Source organism: Sarcophilus harrisii, chromosome 6, assembly GCF_902635505.1.
Source record: "Sarcophilus harrisii chromosome 6, mSarHar1.11, whole genome shotgun sequence".
NCBI lineage: Eukaryota > Metazoa > Chordata > Mammalia > Dasyuromorphia > Dasyuridae > Sarcophilus > Sarcophilus harrisii.
The window spans coordinates 149,299,080-149,321,263 of NC_045431.1; the positions used below are offsets into that span (position 1 = coordinate 149,299,080).

General features: G+C 33.9%; 1 protein-coding gene across 1 annotated transcript in view; it reads right to left on the bottom strand.

Moving 5' to 3' along the window:
• Nucleotides 1–815: 815 nt before the first annotated feature.
• The window catches only part of PKD2 (polycystin 2, transient receptor potential cation channel), a 68,136-nt gene continuing 46,767 nt past the window's right edge, over nt 816–22,184 (bottom strand). Inside the window, exons 5-15 of the mRNA XM_023506670.2 lie at nt 21,450–21,674; nt 18,141–18,369; nt 15,625–15,792; nt 14,511–14,692; nt 13,279–13,399; nt 9,518–9,616; nt 7,784–7,905; nt 7,432–7,549; nt 4,034–4,197; nt 3,634–3,781; nt 816–2,636 (exon numbers count right to left, since the gene is read on the bottom strand). Of these exons, the coding sequence (XP_023362438.1) occupies nt 2,400–2,636; nt 3,634–3,781; nt 4,034–4,197; nt 7,432–7,549; nt 7,784–7,905; nt 9,518–9,616; nt 13,279–13,399; nt 14,511–14,692; nt 15,625–15,792; nt 18,141–18,369; nt 21,450–21,674 (1,813 nt within the window). The 3' untranslated portion in view covers nt 816–2,399. The remainder of the gene's footprint in view (nt 2,637–3,633; nt 3,782–4,033; nt 4,198–7,431; nt 7,550–7,783; nt 7,906–9,517; nt 9,617–13,278; nt 13,400–14,510; nt 14,693–15,624; nt 15,793–18,140; nt 18,370–21,449; nt 21,675–22,184) is intronic.

Consider the following 22,184-nt stretch of genomic DNA (forward strand, 5'->3'; position numbering starts at 1 on the left):
CATTTAAAATAAAAATAACATAATATAAAAGTATTATAAAAGTTTACTATTGGCCATGATTACTTATTGGCACATGGTCAACATACATACATGGAAATTCCATGAAATTTATTGCACTTCAAGATGAAGTTTGTTCATAAGTAACATGTTATTCTACACATACATATGCACACACACTCACCATAGGGATACAAATGCATTGATTTCTTATTTAGTAAATAAGTTTTGTGGTGATATAGCATATTCAGAAAGAAAGTATAACATTAGAATGAAAATATGTGCAAAAGTCAGGCTAAGGAAGAATTTTGAAGAAATGTGGCATATTTTCTCTAGAAACTAATCTGAGGGAAAGGCCTGGAGAGACTTACACGAACTGATGCTAAGTGAAATGAGCAGGACCAGGAGATCATTATATATTTCAACAACAATACTAGATGATGACCAGTTCTGATGGATCAGGCCATCCTCAGCAACGAGATCAACCAAATCATTTCTAATGGAGCAGTAATGAACTGAACCAGCTATGCCCAGAAAAATAACTCTGGGAGATGACTAAAAACCATTACATTGAATTCCCAATCCCTATATTTATGCACACCTGCATCTTTGATTTCCTTCACAAGCTAATTGTACAATAATTCAGAGTCTGATTCTTTTTGTACAGCAAAATAATGTTTTGGTCATGTATACTTATTGTGTATCTAAGTTATATTTTAATATATTTAACATCTACTGGTCATCCTGCCATTTAGGGGAGGGGGTGGGGGGGAGTAAGAGGTGAAAAATTGGAACAAGAGGTTTGGCAATTGTTAATGCTGTAAAGTTACCCATGTATATATCCTGTAAATAAAAGGCTATTAAATTAAAAAAAAAAAAAAGAAAGAAACTAATCTGAGGGACAATATTTGCTTATGTTTTCAATTAATGGATGACCAACATGGTAATTCATATAAACAATTTCCATACTCCAAAAATCCCAAATGATCCTGACCTACCTATTTCTTTCAATTCTTGATGTTATAATCAAGCCCTGAAATATTTTGTTCTCCTCTTGCTTAGTGATTTTCAGTCATGTCTGACTCTGTGACTCCACAAAATCTTTTTTGACAGACACACTTGGAGTGGTTTGCCACTTCCTTCTCCTTTAAGAAATGGAGGCAAAACAGGGTAAAGTGTCTTGCTCAGGGTTATAGATACTAAGTCATAGGTACTAAGTGACTGAGATCAGATTTGAATTCAGAGAGATAAGTCTTTCTAACTCCAGGCCTGGCACCTGGCAGAATTTTTTCCTTCAAATATACCATCTCTCCTTCAAAACATAAAGTTCTAAAATTTGGCAACTACAAATCCAAAATAAACCAATCTTTCAGCAATGATCTAACTTTCAATATCAAAACTTCCTTTCCAAAAAACTGGTACATTCTGGTTATATGCTATCCTAATATTAACATTTTAATAAATTCTTATAAAATTTAAATCTCCTAGTACATGAATTTAGTAAATTAGTCCTGATTTCCCCATATGGTTATATCTTGGTTTGAAAACTGTAAAGATCTTTTTCTTTTTCTCACCCAAGTGTACTAAAAAATTTAGTTTGATTTAATTTAGGGAACAACTAGTGCTCCACATCCTTTCTAATCTTATTTTATGGCTTTGTGGTAGAGAGATCACTATGGTATCTTTATCTGTCCCCATGAATTCAAATCAATGTTCATGTGACAGCTAGAGTATGGTTTTAGTTCTATTCACAGATTAATAAACGATACATTAAGTGGACGGTGAATATAAATGCTAAATGTGTTAATCAAGCAAAGAAATTCCAAGCAGGACCATTCATCCTTTGGTTTAAGAGTCCCTTTCTTTCTTATCTTTCGTGTACATTTCATATTGGTCACCCTGTTGAGACAAAGACTTAAAAAAAATAAAAGTAAAGCTAAGAACTAAGCTTGATGTGACATGAAATATTTAGATAAATCTGAACTTAAGTTAATACTGCTATATTCCCTCAACCATTCTTCAACTTCAAAGATGACACAATGCTGTTTGGGGGGGGATTTGGAAACAATTCTATTTTTTTTTCTCAAAGCATTATTGCTGCTGGTTTATATAAAAGGCTAATTTATCATCAACTGATGCAATATAGTAAGATTTGCAACAGCAATCCAATACTGCTTTCAGTATTCTACAAAAAAGATTTGGCCGTTTCTATACTCAACAAAGAGAAAAGGAAAAGATGCCTTCCTTTATGAGAAAAAATTTATACAATAAATTAAAGTGCAGAGGAAAAAAAGACAAATGGTCAAAGGGACCACCAACATCAGACTGTGGTCATAAAATATAAATAGTATATAGATTACTGCAATTTAGGATTTGCTGGTTTCTCTTTATAAAGGCACAGACTATCCATGGATACTGGCACCTCCATTTCCTCCTCCACCTTCTACTCCTTCTGTAGACTGGGAGGATGAAGGGCGGGAACTCCTTGGGCGTGGCTGACCATTTGGTCCCACAGGAGTGCCTAACCGCTGACTGATTTGAGAAGCTGCATCATCTGATTCCCAGCGTTCTAATTCTTCCCGCACCAGGCGCTCCATCTGCTCCCTGTGGATTTCATTATCACGACCAAGCCTTTCATCCTAAGGGTGAAGGAAGAAACAAAGGTGATGATAGGGGATACAGAACCTAGAAGTTATAGGAAGGATGAATGCCTTCTGAAACATGGAAAAATGTGAATGAGGCTTAGGGGACCTAGGCGGGAGTAAGATTAAGAACAGTAATGGCACATCTATAAAATGAGGATGTTCAATTTCACAGCCTTCAAGATCTCTTCCAGCTCTAAATTTATGATCTCATGAATTTATGCCTACAATTCACATTCAGAAACATGAATTTATTTGTAGACATTTAATTTATAATTTATAAACATTTAATTATGTTTAAAAGATACTATGAAAGACAAAAGAATAAATGATTAAAAATAAATCACATAAATTCTAATTTATATGAAAAAAATTGGGCCCATTATTAGACATATTAGCCAATGAACACAGTAATGTTTTACAGCACTTTTGTGTTAAATTTGTTATTACACCACTGAACAAATAGAAAGTAGGTGACATTTCTATAAAAGAGACGGTGGTTTCCATAATTAATTTTCAAATCAAACTTCTTCATATACAAACTCTACTCATTAAAATGAGGTGCATTGAGCCAGCCAGTTTGCCACTCTAATGGCAAGATGGACTTATGTTAGTCCATTCATATACTCGTATTGTTCTCTCTTTTACCAACAGCACATTATTAGCAAGATGATAATTAGATGTAGGAGTGTAAGTTATAGCTCTAGAACAGACCTAAATGAAATAAATGATCCACTAGGACTAAAGCACAGACCTGTACCCTGGGACGGATGTCATAGTGTGTCAAGAATGATTCCCTGCTTCTCACTGCTATGAAAAATCCACTTTTGGCTTTGTTCTTACATTACCTTGGTGCTATTGGAATTAACATCTGGCCTCCATAATGCTACTTTACTAGGTATGACCAGCACCAATATTACAGATATTGTTAATGAAGAAATGTGATAGTGTCACAATTTTTCTTCTACTTCAGTTACCTCACAGAACCTCTTACCTCTGCTACTCCATCTAGAAGTCTTCCTAATACTTCTCGTCTTTTCAGTTTGGCCCTTTCCATGATTTCCAGTTTTACAATGACAGCATCAATTTTGGAGACAATACTGCCAATGGAGTGTTCCATCCGGTCTACGCGTCTAACAAGTCTGCAGGAAACCAATGATTATGAGAAGGTGCAGCCATTGTCTTCCAACATTTTCTCTAAATTTAGCTAGTCAATCTAGAGGTGAGGGAGAGGGAATCTGAAAGAAATATTTTATCAGACCTCTCAAATGGTTATTTCAATGATAAAGTCAGGGTAGTGATGGGAGGCAGTATTTACAGCTAGAGAGAGTCCAAGAATGAATGATCCATTAAAATTCTCATTAATAAAACTAAGCCAAACAAAATATGCTTACACTTGAAATTCTTCATAAGAAACTCCACTAGAGCTGCTACCCCTCCTTCGAGAGCTATGTCCACTGTCCTCATCATCATCCTCTTCAGAATCGTCCAGGTTTCGTGGGAAGCTTCGAATGCTCATGGGTCGGGGCAAAGAGCTATGATCCAGATCCAGATCCTCCTGCAGAATGGACAAGAATACTGGTAAGAATAAGGAGGCTTGTGGCTTTCTTCAACAATGAGATGATTCAGGCCAGTTCTAATGATCCTGTGATGAAGAGAGAGCCATCTGTACCCAGAGAGAAGACTGTGGGAACAGAATGAGGGATCACAACATAGCATTTTCACTCTTTTTGATGTTGTTTATTTGCATTTTGTTTTTTTTTCTCATTTTTATCTTTTTGATCTGATTTTTCTTGTGCAGCAAGATAATTGCATGAATATATATATATATATATACATACATATATTAAATTTAACATTTTTGACATATATTGGATTACTTGCCATTTAGGAGAGGAAAATTTGGAACACAAGGTTTTGCAAGGGTCAGTGTTGAAAAATTATCAATGCATATGTTTTGAAAATGAAAACTTTAATAAAAATCATAAGGAAGCTAAAAAAAAAGCTAACAAATCAATAAGCATTTATTTAATGCCAATGATAAACCAGGCACTATATTTATTTTTTTTTTATTTTTTTTAATAGCCCTTTATTTACAGGATATATACATGGGTAACTTTACAGCATTAACAATTGCCAAACCTCTTGTTCCAATTTTTCACCTCTTACTCCCCCCCACCCCCTCCCCTAGATGGCAGGATGATCAGTAGATGTTAAATATATTAAAATATAAATTAGATACACAATAAGTATACCTGACCAAAACGTTATTTTGCTGTAGAAAGAGAATCAGACTCTGAAATATTGTACAATTAGCTTGTGAAGGAAATCAAAAATGCAAGTGTGCATAAATATAGGGATTGGGAATTCAATGTAATGGTTTTTAGTCATCTCCCAGAGTTCTTTTTCTGGGCATAGCTAGTTCAGTTCATTACTGCTCCATTAGAAATGATTTGGTTGATCTCGTTGCTGAGAAGGGCCTGATCCATCAGAACTGGTCATCGTATAGTATTGTTGTTGAAGTATATAATGATCTCCTGGTCCTGCTCATTTCACTCAGCATCAGTTCATGTAAGTCTCTCCAGGCCTTTCTGAAATTATCCTGTTGGTCATTTCTTACAGAACAGTAATATTCCATAATTTTCATATACCACAATTTATTCAACCATTCTCCAACTGATGGACATCCATTCAGTTTCTAGTTTTTAGCCACTACAAAAAGGGCTGCCACAAACATTCGTGCACATACAGGTCCCTTTCCCTTCTTTATAATCTCTTTGGGATATAATCCCAGTAGTAACACTGCTGGATCAAAGGGTATGCACAGTTTGATAACTTTTTGAGCATAGTTCCAAACTACTCTCCAAAATGGTTGGATTCGTTCACAACTCCACCAACAATGCATCAATGTCCCAGTTTTCCCGCATCCCCTCCAACAATCATCATTATTTTTTCCTGTCATCTTAGCCAATCTGACAGGTGTGTAGTGGTATCTTAGAGTTGTCTTAATTTGTATTTCTCTGATTAATAATGACTTGGAGCATCTTTTCATATGACTAGAAATAGTTTCAATTTCTTCATCTGAGAATCAGGCACTATATTTAGACCAGAGATACAAAGGAAGGCAATAGCTCTGAAACCTCAAGGAGTCACAATCTAATGTAAGCATTTATTTAGTGCCATTGGTAAGCCAGGCACTATACTTAGGACAGAGATACAAAAGAAGGCAACAATCCCTGAATCCCCAAGGAGTCACAATTTAATAATGGTGACATGGTCAGACATGCATTGCACTTTAGAAAAATCACTTTGGCAACTGAATGGAATATGGATTGGGGTGATGAGACTAGTGGCAGGAAAAGCAACCAACAATTAATATATAATAACCCCCTTTCCCAATAATAGCCTAGGGGTGAAGTGATAGGGTCCTGCATCAGGGATACTTCAGTGTCAAGAAAGAAAGACTGTATATGAGAGACATTTGAAAAGGAAAATCAACAAACTTTGGCAAGAGATTGGATTCAAGAAGTTAGAAAGAGCAAGGATTTGAAGACATCTAGATTGCATGCCAGGGTGACTAGGAAAATGGTACAATAGTAATGTCAAACTTAGGAAAGAAGGGGTATTCTGAGGAAAAGATGAGTTCAGATTCAAATTCAAATTTGAATTCAAATTCAGTTTGAATTATTCAGTTCAATAACCCCCATATTGGGATTAAGGTGTTCCAGGAGACATATAGTTCAAGATCTCCCATAAGCAGTTGAAGATGCAATACTGAAATTCAGAAGAAAGGCTGGGCTGAGTAAATGAATCTGAGATTTATCTGCAAGGAAATGGTAATTGAACTATGGCAGTTGATGTGACCTCCAAGTGAAAGAGTATGGAGGGAATAAAAAAGAAGACTCGGAGGGAATAAAAAAGAAGGCTCAGAGGAAAAGCCTGGGGAATATATATTGTTAAGTGGACACGATCAAGATAAGGATTCATCAAAAGAGTAAAAGAATGGTCTGAGGGGAAGGAAAACAAGGAGAAAGAAGTGTCACAAAAACCTAGAGAGAAGATAATATTGTGGAGAAGGGCTGACAGAGTGTGTCATAGGCTACAGAGGTCAGAAAATTGAGGAGCAGGAAAAGGCCATTAGATCTGATGAGATCATTTATTGGTAACTTTGGAGACAGCCGTATCAGTTGAATGATTAGGTTGGAAGTTATACTGCAGGGAATTAAGAAGGTGAGAAAAAATAAGATGATCATAGACAACCTTCTCAAGAATTTAGTCACAAAATGGGAAGACTTATAAAGTGATGGCTAATGAGGATGCCCCTAAATCAAGCGAGGGGTAATGGCTATTTATGACAATTTCTACTACTGAACTTGCTTAACAAATTAACTTCTGGATTCATCACTCAATATAAATCATCTTCTGTGAGTATTTCTAAATTTAGCCAGGATGCTCCTCAGACAAAAGGATACTGAGACTATCAGTGAGTCTATATTTGAAGGCTTTTGAATTTGATAGGTTCTGCCAGAGCTTGAGCTATGCTGCACACTTGTGAGAACCTGGGGTCACTTAAACACCACATGAATGTCATTGGAAGCTTAAGTAATTATACTATATTATAAAATTATAATCATAATTTAAGAAATAGAATTAGAAAGATTAATCAACAATGCATATACAGACAGAAACATATATTCTAGAGTCAAATGCACAGAACTTTTAGATTTGCTGCAAAAATGCTACCAGAATGAAATGCTCTAGGAAGTTATCCAGTGTCCCAAACTAGACATACCCTCTCTTTTTCTAAGTCATCTCTCATCTGCTGGTGTTCATGTTCAGTCAATTCTTGGTCACCATCCTGATCGTATTTTGTGAATATTGCCTCAATCTCTGCATCTGTGTGGCCCTTCCTAAAAATAGAATAGAGGTAAATTTATTGAGATCAGTGGTCTAGCACACACAAAAAGGAAGACACAAAAGAGGCGAAGTGAATTACTTAAAGGAAGCCAGACATTTCCATAGTAATCACTATAGTGAGACACTGTCCCTGACTTAGTACATGTGCATTTAGACATCACCAGGAACACCATAAAACAAAAATTCACTTCTGGCATTTACTGGAGCTTAGGTCACAGGATTCTTACCCTTTTAGATCTTGGCGAAGTTCATCAAAGTTTAACTTGCCACCATTTTGCTGCAGACTCTCTGAGATGTCATCCACAGTGTTTTTTCTAAGTTTCAGTTTGATCATAGCTTTATGACAGCCCTAAAGAAGTGAGACATAATTGATTTTATCCTGATTTGTCTTTTTTATTCACTTTTACTACCAAGATTCCATAGAGTAAGAGGGTAAAGTAGGTAATAGAATGTTACTGCCCTGTAATATAATCCTGTAGTGAAAGGGTTAAATTCAGAACAGCCTGGGAAGACTTCCATGAATTGATGTGTAATGAAGGGAGCAGAACCAAGAGAACAAAGTAAACAACAGAGTTAGGAAAGCAGTGCAACTTTGAAAGATTTAATGATTTCGAATAATGCAATGACCAGTACTGTAGAGGCTCAAGAATGAAATATGCTCCTCACAGAGGAGTGATGGACTCAAAGGGCAAATAAGATATTTTCAGATGTGGTCAAGGCAATGAGAATATTTTACTTGACCACATCCTTTTAACACAGATTTTGTTTTTTCTTTTTCTTCAATGGGATTTGGGGGAAGGAGAACAAAAAAGAGAATAGAATAGGAAAAATAGGGAGGTTTTAAAAATGCATGGAAGAGAACAAAAAAAAAAGGTCAGAAGGAAACACACAGGACATCTGAAATTTTTATGTTGATGTGTAACCTATGTTTGATTACTTGCAGTCTAGGAGAGGTGATAGGTGAGGATGAAGGGAAAAAAATTTGGAACACAAGGTTTTGCATGGGTAAATGTTGAAAACTATCATTGTGTGTATAATATATATATATATACATGTATGTATATATATATATAGTTGTTTTTTTGTTTTTGTTTTTTTGGCTGAGGCAATTGAGGGCTGACTTGCCCAGAGTCACACAACTATAATGTGTTAAGTGTCTGAGGTCACATTTGAACTCAGGTCCTCCTGACGTTAGGGTTAGTGCTCTATCTACTGTACCACCTATGTATTTTGAAAAACAAAAGGCTATTTAAAAAAAAAATTATGAAGAATTTATTATATATTTAGTAAGCAAAAGTAAGCTTAATATTCATAGTTTAATATAAAATTTTATTTTTCTATATTGTACATAAAATCACTACTTGTTTGGGTTTTTTTTTTTTTTGCTATTTCAGAATAAGAAACAAAAAAGAAAAAGCAATAATACAGGAAATTCAGAGAAACAGAGGAAAAACTATATCAACTGATTCAGGTCAAAATAAACAGAAAAGGGAGCACAAAATATATAACTACAATAACAATTCAAGCAAAATGAGCTCTCAAAAAAAGCTGAACTCTGAAGAGTAATAACTAATTTGAGAACAAGCAAGGTAGATGGGTAGGGACTGTATCTGGGGAATGTGGTATCTCCTATCAGATGCTGTTACTGTATTTGGCTTGTTTGTTACAGGAACACTTGTGTATGTGTGCCTGTGTGTGTATGTGTGCTTATAAGGAAGTGATTATGGTGTAAAAAACAAAAGCACATATAAAACTTAAAAAAAAATTTCCAATCAGTAGTTCCAGAGGCAGTCATTCCCATAAGGTAATATTTAAACTATAGAAAAAGTATTACATAATTTTTATTTCAAAGAATCTCCACTGATCAGTTTAAATAAAAAAATTTAGAAAAAAATTTACAAATGTCTTTTGATTTAGGAATTCAGCCAAAAAGGAAGCATTTAAAAAAAATAAATTACTACCTTTCTGATAAGATCTGACAGTTCCATTTCAGTCTTCTGCTGAGCCATATCAGATTTAACTTCAGAGTATGTGTCATTGATGATGGCCAAAAACATATTCTATTTTAAAGAAAACAAAGAAAGATATATTTTAAAGATCATTTTCAAGTAACAATCAGGAAACCCATATGGGCTTTTTTGTCCTTTTTTGCTGTAATCTCACAAGTATCTGAGAACAGTTTCTGATAGTTTTAGTATCAAATGTAAAATATTTTCAACTAATCAGCCAGGCAACAAGCATTTAGAAGCACTTACTAAGTGCTGGGTGCTAGGGCTAAAGATATTGAAAGTGGCATAATTCCTACTTTATATCACAGGATCATAAATTCTGATGAACTGATTGATATAGATTCCTATGTCCATAAAAATATAGAAAGAATATCTGCAGAACAAATGTAAAACAAATACAAAATACGATGGATGATTCTCATATCTTTTTATCCAGCCCTAATCTCTTTGCTGATCTCCAATCGTGCATCTCCAGCTATTTAATGAACATCCCGAACTGTACATCTTAAACTCAAAATGGCCAAAATAGAATTTCTTTATTTTTACTCCCAAGCCCTCCTTTCCTCCTAATTTCACTATTACTGACAAGGACATCTCTCAGTGACCCATGCATGAGGGATCTCCTTATACCCCAACCAGTTCTCTATCTACAATAATATGGCTCTCTTCTAAATAAAGCTTAACAACACTTTCTGAACAAATATTGTAAAGCAGATATATAGAATTATGTGTTTTTCCAGACTGTTGTTACAGTGCCTTCAAGTAACATAGAATTTTAAAATTTTTTTCTTAAATACTTTTTAAATCTGGATTTTTAATAACTAATAAGGATGTGGGAACACTTTAGCATCAAGATTGGTTCAAAGAATTAAAGCTGAATTTGACAGAAAACAGCAGGAACACAATAAAGCCTTTGCTAATGGTTTGGGATATCCAGTGTTCTTTATGTTGGATATATGTTCTTTTTTTTTAAATCGTTTTTTAAAAACTGATTTTTCACTAACATTATGAAATTAATTACAGCAATTAATAATAGCAATTAATTATCATTCAGATTAATATTAACAATGAAAGCTATCACATTCAAGTAGTTTCTTCACAATTTTATGAGATATCAGTATTATATTTATATGTAAGGAAACAGAAGCTGAAAGAAATAAAGTGATTTGCTCACAGCCATCCAGCTTGAAAGTTCAGAGCAAGAAGACCTGGATTTAAATCTCACTTCTGTTATATATTGGCTGTATGGCTTTTTAACTTCTCAGGGTCCTAGGCAATTAAGACTATACATTGTGGAGTTGGCTTTACGAGTTTTTCATTAATTCTAGCAGTTTCTTGGCTTGTTTTTCATAATCTGTCATGACTATCATGTCCATGTCAGATATGTGGAAAAAGTGGGGTGACATTCTTTTTTTTTAAAAAAAAAAATCTGATTTTTCCTTTGCAAAATAAATTTATTTCCAAATAATGTGGTTTGACAGACTGCTCTCCTTAGTAAGCTATCAAAATGTTTTCTATACATCATTAATGTATTCTACACCTGGGCCTACATTGCCATACTAGTGAGGACTTACATACTTGTAGCTTTATTTATTATTTTAAAAATAGTTTCTGTAGAATATTCAGAATTATATGTCTCTTAATTCTTGGCTGGAATTTCTAAAATTGTGAGGGGAGTTTGAATGTTACCAGTGGATCAACTCAGTAAAGTTCTTTAGATTTATTCTTCTCCCTAATCCAATTACAGAAAATTCTAAGACAACTGTATGTATATTGTCCCAAAATTATATAGGAATCCTCTTAACTATTTTATTTTTAAATGTTTAACAAATCTAATCTCTTATTCTAGTGAATATATCACCTAGTTTAAAAGAAGAAAAAAAGGCCCTGAGCAATTTTCTTCATAGTGGTTCCATGTGATTTTATTTGCTTTGGCCGAGTAAGTTCCATATTTTGAGATTTTAAAAATACCTATTTTTATTTATTAAAAAAAAAAAACCACTCTTTGTGGATAGTCAGAATTGTCTGGTAGTGTATGTCTCTTAATTAATTCTAGAATGGTGTGTTTGTGTGTGGGATGGGGTAGAAAAATGGATCACCAGTAGATCTGTAACATACAGTAGCAGAAATAGTTTCTTTTTTGGGGAGTTTCCTGCACCAATGATATATTCATGGTAGATACATAGATCCTTCTCCCTATACCTACCTATCCCATAGTTAAAAAAAAACTGAGTTATAAAGTTATAAAAACTTTCTCCAATCATACTATAAAGTAACTGGCTCATCTGGAACTCTTGATTCTTCATCCAATGCAATATCCAGAGGTAAGTCTTGTCATTTAAATAATCCCTGTTAAAGTGTCAACTATTGATTAAAGGCTTGAAGTACGGTCCTTTATGGACATTTTAAAAGAAGAATCTTGAAGACTGGAAAAAGTTATAGAGCAAAGAGTACCTAAGGTAACTATAGCTAGGAGGAACTCCCTCACTCATTCCCTCCTTCTCCCAACCTTCATTTCATTCCCATGATTGTAAAAAGCTTAAGACGAGAAAGAGACTCTAAGGTGTCTACACTTGGACTTCTGTCTGTTGAAGATGGGGGAATAACTTGGGGTTGGCCCTTCCTCTCATTTCAGTGGAGTGAATACACAGTATGTGCTTCTGAAAGAGGGTCCTACATGTTGTCTCCCTAAGGATCTTTTTATTAAAAACAAGGAAATATTTCTTTTTCTTCTCATATACACTTAAAAAAAATGGAATTTAGACCATAATTTGAAGGTTCTTTAAGTCTTTTGTCACCAATCTAATAAAACAAATACAAAACTGGATAAAAAACAAGATTAGAATCTTGCCTATTAAATAATGACAGACTTTAAAAATGATGATTTTAGAATGATTTGCTATAACATATGCATATCTATCTCATATATGCATATTATCTGTTGATTCCTAAAATTTTCACTTTGTAGATGGGAAAACCTAAAAGAATTCAAGTGCCTGGTCTAAGGTTAATTGATAAGTTCACAGAACAGTTCACTGTTCCCTTGCGTCTGGGACAAAAACCAACCATTTGGGCTTCTTTTCCCTTTCTCAGGAAGCCATTCTCATTTAGCAATTTATTCTAGGTAGGGGCTTATTGTAACGCTTAAGGATTTTTTATATTCTTACTACTAATTAAAACTGTTATTTTAGACAGTAAAATAAATCCCAGTGATAATGGTTCCAGAAGAGTTGAGAAAATGAACTTTCCATTTATCTTTTGTAGAATCAGAGGACTATGGGAATGGAATATTGCTTATTTGTCAGAAAAGATGAGTAAAAAGCATTTCAACAAAAGTTATCAACACATTAGTCTTGTTTTCTATGGCAAACTCTGGAGAATGATCAAATACTATATATAAAATGATGGATGGTTTACTGGTTACAATTCATTATTGCCTCTGAAGAAGTAAAAGTTCCCAAAGAGCAAACAGTCACAGAGGGTAGGGGTATGAGGTATCTGAACATATTGAAGACCAGTCCTCAACGATTTCATCTCTTTATCCATTTCAACAATAATACAGTATCTCTGGAATTTTCCTCAGAATTGTTGCTGTTAAAAGGCTATATTTACACTAGTCATATCTCGAAAGTAAAGTGCAAAGTGAAAGAAAAAGCATGGATGAGAAAACAAATAAACACCAACCACTTCATCAGAAACATAAATGTACATACCAAAAGAATGAAGAATGTAAAGAACACAAAGGTAGTGAAATAAATGGGTCCCAAAACTCGATTAGCTTCCTCAAGTTCTGTGAAGTTGAAATCTCCCAAAATGATACGGAATTGAGTGAAGCTACAAAAGCAAAACAAATGTCTGGCAGTTGATTTAATATTTCTTAATTATGATTTCACTAATCAGCAATATCAGCAACTGACAAGCAACAAAAATAACACATCTTTTGTCTGCTTTGAAAATTATCAGCACTTTTATAGGAATCTTACTATTTTATACCAACAGATTTTTGGAAATAAATTTTTGTAATAAATATGTCACTTTATAGTTGGATAATTAAGGAGGAAACTTCATAGATTAACCATAAAGGAGACTGCAAAGTGACATATACTAAGAATTCAATGGGTACCTCTGCTGAAACAATTCTAATAATCACAAAAATCAGGGTAGATTCCATTAGAAAAAATGTTTGAAAATCAACTAGAAAAATTTTATTAAAGGATATCAACACAGTGCTAAATTCCCAAACATCTAAGTGATGAGATTGAAGATTTACTTCAGTGTTGGCAGTGTGGATCTTAATGAAACCTAAGAAGTACTTCCTCTTATCGGTCAGCAATATTAATAGATAACTATTATGGACAAGGAACTTCCTTATTCTTTTCCCATTTCCTAATTATTTGATATGGTTTACTTTTTTCCAGAGCTTGCTCTTTTTGGGGGGAGGGGGAAAACTTGGGTGGAACATTCTAAGACTCAAAATACCATCTGAATGCCCTTTTGAAAAATAAGGGTCATAGATAGTTTTTTCACAGAATTATTTGAAAATAAAAAGTAAAGCCACAACTTTCAATGCAAATAAGGAACAGGATTAGCAATCCTATAATGGATAACATTTACATTTTGATGCTAAAAAGTCCTGAGGGTCAAGACTATTTTAGTAGGGAGTGTTTATGGAATTAAAAGCTAACCTTCATTGAGCAATTAATGGAATGAACTAAATATTAATATAAAAAGACTTAATAATCCTCATTAAAAAATTACTAAAATAAGTGCCAACATTTTAGAATTAATCATCATCTTTTGAATGCTATTCTAATACATCTGTAAAAATCAATTACATCATTACTTAAAATTTTTTAAGAATTTTGGTCACCAAGGAACAATTCTTTCACAGGGGCATAAAGATCATGGTCCACAAAACCTTTCTGAAAATTGCAGATGTACTTACATACACTCCTGGAATGTGCTAAAGTCATCAACCTGGGTGCCAAAGACAAGATAGGCTAACTGAGCATATGCAAGAAAAATAATCAAAAACATAATTGCAAAGCCAACAAGATCCTTGGCACAGCGAGACATGGTGGTGGACAGCTGACTCATGGTTCTGTTGAAGTTGATGAATTTAAAAAGCTGTAAAAGAAATATGAATTGGATCTAAGAATTCTATGAACCATCAACTTCCTATGAATGTAGCCAGGGGTCATTAAGTTTCACTTCAAGTGAAAAAGTATTTGCATCAACAAAGATTAGAAAACATAAGAATATAAAGAACCTGTTCCTCTTTTCCCTCTCCACCCCATTTAACCAATCAAGTACTTAGAATAGCCAAAAGAGAGTAAAGTCCTAACCTGGGAATGGGTCACCTCCACTAGTGAGGTGCATGATACATAGTGGTTAATCAATAAATACCAATTGATTGATTGAAATGTATTGAAAGTATAGTATAAAATGCTGGATCCTGTGATTTGGAACTCTAAATTGGAACTCAGGCTGTAAAACCCACAGAATATTTTACTACACAGTGAACACAATAGAAACAATACTGATTCTGGAGTCAGGGGGCCCAGATTAAAATCCTGCCACTAATGCTTATTGTGTAACCATAAATAACTAAAGATGACAGGTGTACCTGAGGGCTGCACTGGATAGACTCAGAGGTCCCTTTAAAATTACATAGTGTGTATTCCAAATTAAATTTGGAATAAGATTCTGTAGACTCTAGATGCTTATGATCAAGTACTCCCATGTATAGTTTTCTCCTGATCTGTGCCCCACCATCTTTTTCTGCTCAGTAAGACTAAATCACTTTCTACTTGCATTCCCTGGTCAAAAATGGGTCCTATTCCAACTTTGGCAATCTAGAGAATTTGTATGTTTATTCTAGACAGGGGCTGTAGAGTTCCTCATATAGAACAAGACTGCAAGTTTCATTTATTAACAAACACTAAGTCCTGCAAGAGTGTAAACTACAACATTAAAATAAACTAGGATGACTTAAAATTACATATCTCCTAATCGTACTGTTTAACTATGTCTCAGAATATGTGACACACACAAATTACCTTAATCCAGACAAAGAAAACCATTACAGCTGCCACATTATTGAACTGTATCTGCCAATATGCCAGAGGCTCCAAGTTGGGGAAAGTATTTTGATCTTCAAGGTATTTCAGCAGCAATTCCACATTGGATTTTCTGTAGATGTCAATTCCAATAGCTACAACTGACAGCTAGGAAAAGAAATGTGAGCACTGTTTACCAATTTCATTGTCTTAAGATCATAAATTAAAAAAAAAATCCTATCTTTTGTTTTTATATCAATTCATTTGCCAATATGTGCTTCTTCATGTCCTTGCTGAGAGTCATGCCTTCCAACAAAGAATAAAAAAAAGAATAGAGGAGGAAGAAAGTGATTCAGCTATCAACTGAGTTGGACAAATATGGAAACATTCTACAATTATCATACTCTATTTCTACAAAGAAGAGAAGGAGGTAGGTGCATTTGTTCTTCCTTCAAATGAGATATTTATAAAGAATTTAGGACAATGCTTAACACATAGTAGGCACTTGCTGCTTATCCCTTTCTCTCCTTGCCTCCCCATTTTCTTTTGGGCCAAAATTATTCATTATTATAATTCATAGTGTTACATGGCTGTCACTCAATATAAGGCTAAGATAAGGTTTGGTTAGAAAGCTAATCCAAAGTGTGTGTGTGTGTGTGTGTGTGTGTGTGTGTGTGTATGAAATAAAACCTAAAGAATAATAATCTTCAAATGGCTCTAAGAATTAAAAAAAAATTCTAAGACCTCTTCCTAACAATCACATTGACCAAAACTCCAAGTCATTTGCGTTTTCTACTTTTGAAGTCGTATATTCTATGATCATCATAATATTATCTGCTTATTTTGAAGCCAATATGGATGTGTTTATCTATATCTATTTGTCTATGTAAATATAGATATGTGAGTAGCATGTGTCAATATGTTTAGGACCTGTGGTTTCATTATTAATGTCCACAATATAGACCACAACCTCTACAATCCAGCTGAAGACAGTGTCTATGAGTTGCTGTAGCAAAAAAAGTTATGGACACAGGAGTCAATCTGGTAATGAGCTTGCCTAACTTATTCAAGCTGGCTCTGGAATATCATCATTAATTGATTATGAAACTTAGAAAGACCCATTAGAGCTTAAACCATGCTGTCACACGCTTCAAAAGGCTTATCCTCCATACAATGAAGAGGTTCAGGAAGGCTTAGTTTTGATTTTGTACTAAGGCTTTATAAATTTAATTTAATTTTATAAATTTAATAATTACTAGTGTGTGAATAACTTAAAGAAATTTCAAGCACTTGTAAGAGCCTTCTAATTGGAGAAAGGTATTATTGGCCACTATTGTTTAATTATCTCTTCTTCTCGTAGAACTAAATCTGGGTAGGCAGATGAGATTCACAAGTTTTAGAACTTATAGAAAAGAGATATTTAGGTTAATTATAGTTTAAAAAAAGCACATATATGTATATAATATAGATTCTATGTTTTGGGCTGAGAGCAGGGGTACGGAAACTTTCTTCTGCCAAGGGCCATTTGGATATTTATAACAATTTGCAGGCTATACAAAATCATCAACTTATAGAATTCAAGCAGTGGGAAGTTGTTCTACCTAGTTTTCAGCTTATAATGACCTTTCATTATATTTATAATTTTTATTATCTATATAATTATAATTACCTTTTAGGTAATGACCTGAGTTGATTATGCAAATTATTTGGGAGGTCTTACACGGTCTATAGGCTAGAGATTTCTCATCCATGGCTTAGGGAAATTCTATTATAAATAGAAAGGCAGATGACATAGGGATCTAGTGGGATCTAGAGCCTGATTAGCTGCTACTTGGTCTTGGGCAAACTGCTTCACCCAAAATGGTTTCAGTTCACTTCTGAACTCTAAATCCATTATTCTATGAAATGTGGAGGCTCTTATATTTTCTACAAGAAGGTGCTAGAAAATCTTTTAATTGATATTTTAAAAGTGAAAAGAACCAGGAGTATGATTTATACAGCAACAAGAATTCTTATCAATACAATGACTAACTACAACTCCAAAGGACTAATGATGAAGCATATTACTATGTATTGAAGAGGGTGGATGGACCAAGGCAGAGAAAGAAGCATTCATTCTGGGCTTTGGAAATTGTAGATTTGTTTTGCTTTATTATGTTAATTTCTGAAAAGGACTTTGCATTTTCTGTTTTTATGAAGAGGAAAAGAGATAATGATAGTGTTGCTAAAGAAAACAAGAGGGCTATTGAAAAAAAATTAAATTAATAGAAGGGAATTGAAGGACATTCAGAGGGCAATAGACAAGCAGGAAGGTTATAAAAGAGAGTACATATTGAATTTATTTGTACTTTTTAAAAAGGAAACCGAACTGCATAATAGAACTTGTGATTTCAAATATAACTCTTTTTCTATTTTGCATATAAAACATTCCTCTTTTTTTGTTTCTGTATGAATTCTGTAAATTCAGAATTAAAAAATAAGTAAATAAGGTTTATGGTTATTGTATCCAAACCTACCACAATAATCATGATATCCAGACAGTTCCAGAAACTTCTGAAATAATGCAATTTGTGAATACGAATTTCCAAAATCTCTTCCACTATATAATAAAGGATAAAGAAACAAAAGATGATCTCACAGCTCGCCAGGAAGAAATCAAATGTTGAGATGTAGTGAATCAGCTTCACAGGTTGAAACTGCCAAGATGTAATCACTCCACCAGTGGCTGGGAACTCAACCAATAATCTATGTTGCAGTAAAAGAAAAAGCCATAAGTGAACATTTCTGAATGAAAATGGCAGCCTATTTTTATCCAGCATACATAGAAAGCATCATAGAAAATAATGAACTAGATTTCACAAACCATACCCAAAACTGCCTTGTTCATTGCAAAGTCACCGTTGGAACAATACTAATTTGCTTAATTAATATCTGGAATGCCCCATAGAGGAACTTTTCAGTATCCCTAGTTTTTTTCAAGCTTAGCTCAAACACTACCTCCCACATGAGACCTTTACCCCACCCCCCCCATAGCAATCTCCCCTCAAAATTACTTCAAATTTATTCACATTTATATATTCTGGCCTCCTAGTATAAAACATAAAGTTATTGAAGGAAAGAAACTGTTTAATTTTTGTTTTTGTTTCTCCTCTGCCTCTTCTGCCCAATGTCTGAAACTTACTGAGTACTTAATAAAAACTTATTTCATTGACTGGTATCCTTAGGAGCTCAATAAATATCTCATTACTTGCATGAAGAGAATTTAACTAATTGAGATACTAATGAAAAAAATCTTTCTAGAAGTTGATTCTTAATTGCTTTAATAGAATCATATGTTTGGATCTGGGAAAGTCTTTTGGAGAAGCATTAAGAAATAATAACTTCATCCATGGCAGTAGATCTTTGTTATCCATCTTCCCAAACATGAGCTAGTAGAACATACACTTGGTGCAAAAGGACTTATTTTTTCCTTTCACTGGAATTAAAATTACATAGAAAGATTGACTACAGATTGGCCAAATATTGGATCTAATTCCAAATCTGGCAGAACAACTATTAGCACACACAAAGAAGCAATGACTGGAACAGTCACCTACCTAGCTATAAATGCCAAGCGTCATCTAATAGTACTGAATCCTTTAATCCATTCTGTAAGGATATTCTCATTAAAAGGCTGTTTTTGACACTTGTGTACTCAATGTTTCTGATGATGTAAATGAGGAGAATTTGCTAAAGATCTTTCTGATCAGCTTCAAACTACACAAAGTTCATTGCACTAGTGATACGAAGGGATGTTGAAGAAAAGAAATCTATTTCAGTAAGATAAAAAGCAAATAATAAAATAAATATAAATAATGATATTATAAATTATTACTATTATTATTATAAATAAAATAAAAACCTTGAACTTGGGATCCAGGTCAGTTTCTCTGGCTACAATGCTAAGGGCTCTGAAGGATTTTCACATTTCAGGCTACTAGGAAAGGCACATTCCTCTCTGATTAGCTCTTCCAAACCAGTAAAGTTTTTACTAAAACTTAGCTCTTAGAACAACAGGTATCACATCTCAGGCTGCTAGGAAAAATAAAGGCACTTTCCTCTCTGATTAGCTCTTTCAAACAGTAAGGTTTTTTATTAAAATTAGCTCTTCGAACAATACGTATAACTGTTCTCTGACCCACTGAGACCCATTCCTGGTCTTGACCAAACCTACTGCAGTCAAGCAGGGTCTCCTGTATGAGATGTATATAACTCAGATAATGATATAGATGAGATGTATACCTTCTGTGTATATATGTCCAGAGGAGACACACTCCTCATTTAGTTCCCTCACCTACCCACTCACCTGGGGCATTCTGATCTAGCATCTCTAAAGTGCTTTGAGATCCCGAGATGGCCGTATCATCATAATCAAAATATGGGAAGGGAAGTTCAAGGATAGCTTTTATTTAAAAACAGACAGTCAATAACAAGAATACAGATGGAATTATTTGGCTGCTTTTGCTTTTCCCGTCTTCAAAGAAGCCACATACCACTTCCCATTTAGGCATGTTCTAAACAGAATTCAGCAGTAATTACAATCATTTTTTTTCTTTTGTAAGTAAGTACTATAAGATTTAACATATTATTTTTTTCCAAAAAAGATCTAAAGATGTTTAAATTTAGGGATGAAAAAAAATCTAGTTGGGCACATCAAAGATGAATCTTACAAATAATGTTATTAAATTTTTAGCACAAATAGTTCTTTGGGATTAGCAACTAAAAATAGTACTTCTGTGTCATTCTATCTGGATGCTTGCTGAAGGTAACTGGAGGTAACTCAATCCTACAACATTGCTGGATTCATGGACTTATCTCATCTCCATCTGGCTATTGTTTCCTTCACCTGTAGCCTTAGCCATGAGGAATTCTTTACAATTCTTAAGACAGCAGACAGAAATATCTGTTATAGCCAATTAATATTTTCCTCCTCGAAATTATGATTAAAATAACTTTGTAGGCACATATGAAATCTCATTTTTCTCTATAATTTAACTGTCCTTTCAAATTGTTAAATAAGTTTTGAATCTTTGGTGATGGATTATCTGGTTGTCAACCTACTGTCGTGTCTTTGAACAGATAGTCATAACACCTTAAAGATAATCTAGTCAATCCCTCATTTCATAAAAGAGCAAATAGAAAACTAGCAAAATTAAGTGATAAGCTTTAGTATTAAAGTGGACAGTGGAAAAGTCAGAGAACCTTTTCTTGCTTTTAATGAAAAGCACTATTCTTATCCAAAGTTGACCTATCCTCTGAAATATAGAAGTTGAAAAATATATTTATTCTACCTTTAGTCTATATTTAGCATGAGCTGTAACCTTTGTTGTTTACAGAATATTTAATACAATCCCCATCCCTCCTGAGTTCATATGTTAAATGGGATAGATGCCAGCAGAGGATGACAAACTTAGGAAAAGAAGTACGGACTAAAAGTCAAAGTCATAAGACATGTCTATGGCAAAGAGATGACATTCTCTTAAATGATAGATGATAGAAAAACAGCTTTTTTTCCCCCAGGATAATTATACTAGATAAACATTCCTACTCTTAAGATTCTAACATTTAATACTTTTAATCCACATACCCAAAAAACATTCAGTATACCATGAAATCATTCTGTCTTTTCTTTATCAATACCACAACCCATTCTTTCTATACATTTTGAATCTTATGACTCTTATTTAATAAAATAAAGTACATTTTTTTACTTGTGAATATACTAAGAATGTATCATCACATACATGAGCAAACCAAGATTTACAATATGATCAAAAAATACATACCTGACTACACAAAAAAGATTAATGTTGGCATTGTATACTGAGAAGTCAATAAAAGTTGCTCTGGTCCCTCTGTCTAACCAGATGTTTTTCTTGAGACTAGCAATCTGTGCTGCAGTTTCTTCTCTGGTTCTTGACAGGTCCAGATAATAGCCTGCCCCACTGTACGTTGCAATCAATCCCCAGTGACTACTCCCATTTAAGTCTTTTTCACTTGTGTAAGTCCAACTGAGTAAAAAAACAAAGTGAAAAACCAACATTACAGTTAGCAACTTATAAGCAACTTATTAGCAACTATAAAAACTGACAGAAAATATGTAATAAATCAGGGTCAGTGACAAGAGTACCCAGGAGAAAGCTCAAGTTCCACAGACAGATCAGGAAGTAATATTTTCTATGAGCATACTTAACAAAAATTGAACATAGAGAATTAGCTTTCTTAAAGTTTTTTCCAGAAGTAACCCATCATACAAAATTATTTAAAGATAATTTGCTGATAAAATTTACAGTTCAGGAAATAGCCATTCTAAAGTATAATCAACATAAGATACGCTAAGAAAGGTAAACTCACTTTCTTCTCAGGTGATTTATGCAGAATACTCTTCATAATTATGTTTATTTAAAACTTGTGATTTATAATTCCCAATCCTACACTACATTGTAATTAACACATGCTTCTCTCTTTCCATCATATACACCATTTCTTACAGCACAATGACATTTTATTAGATGTATGTA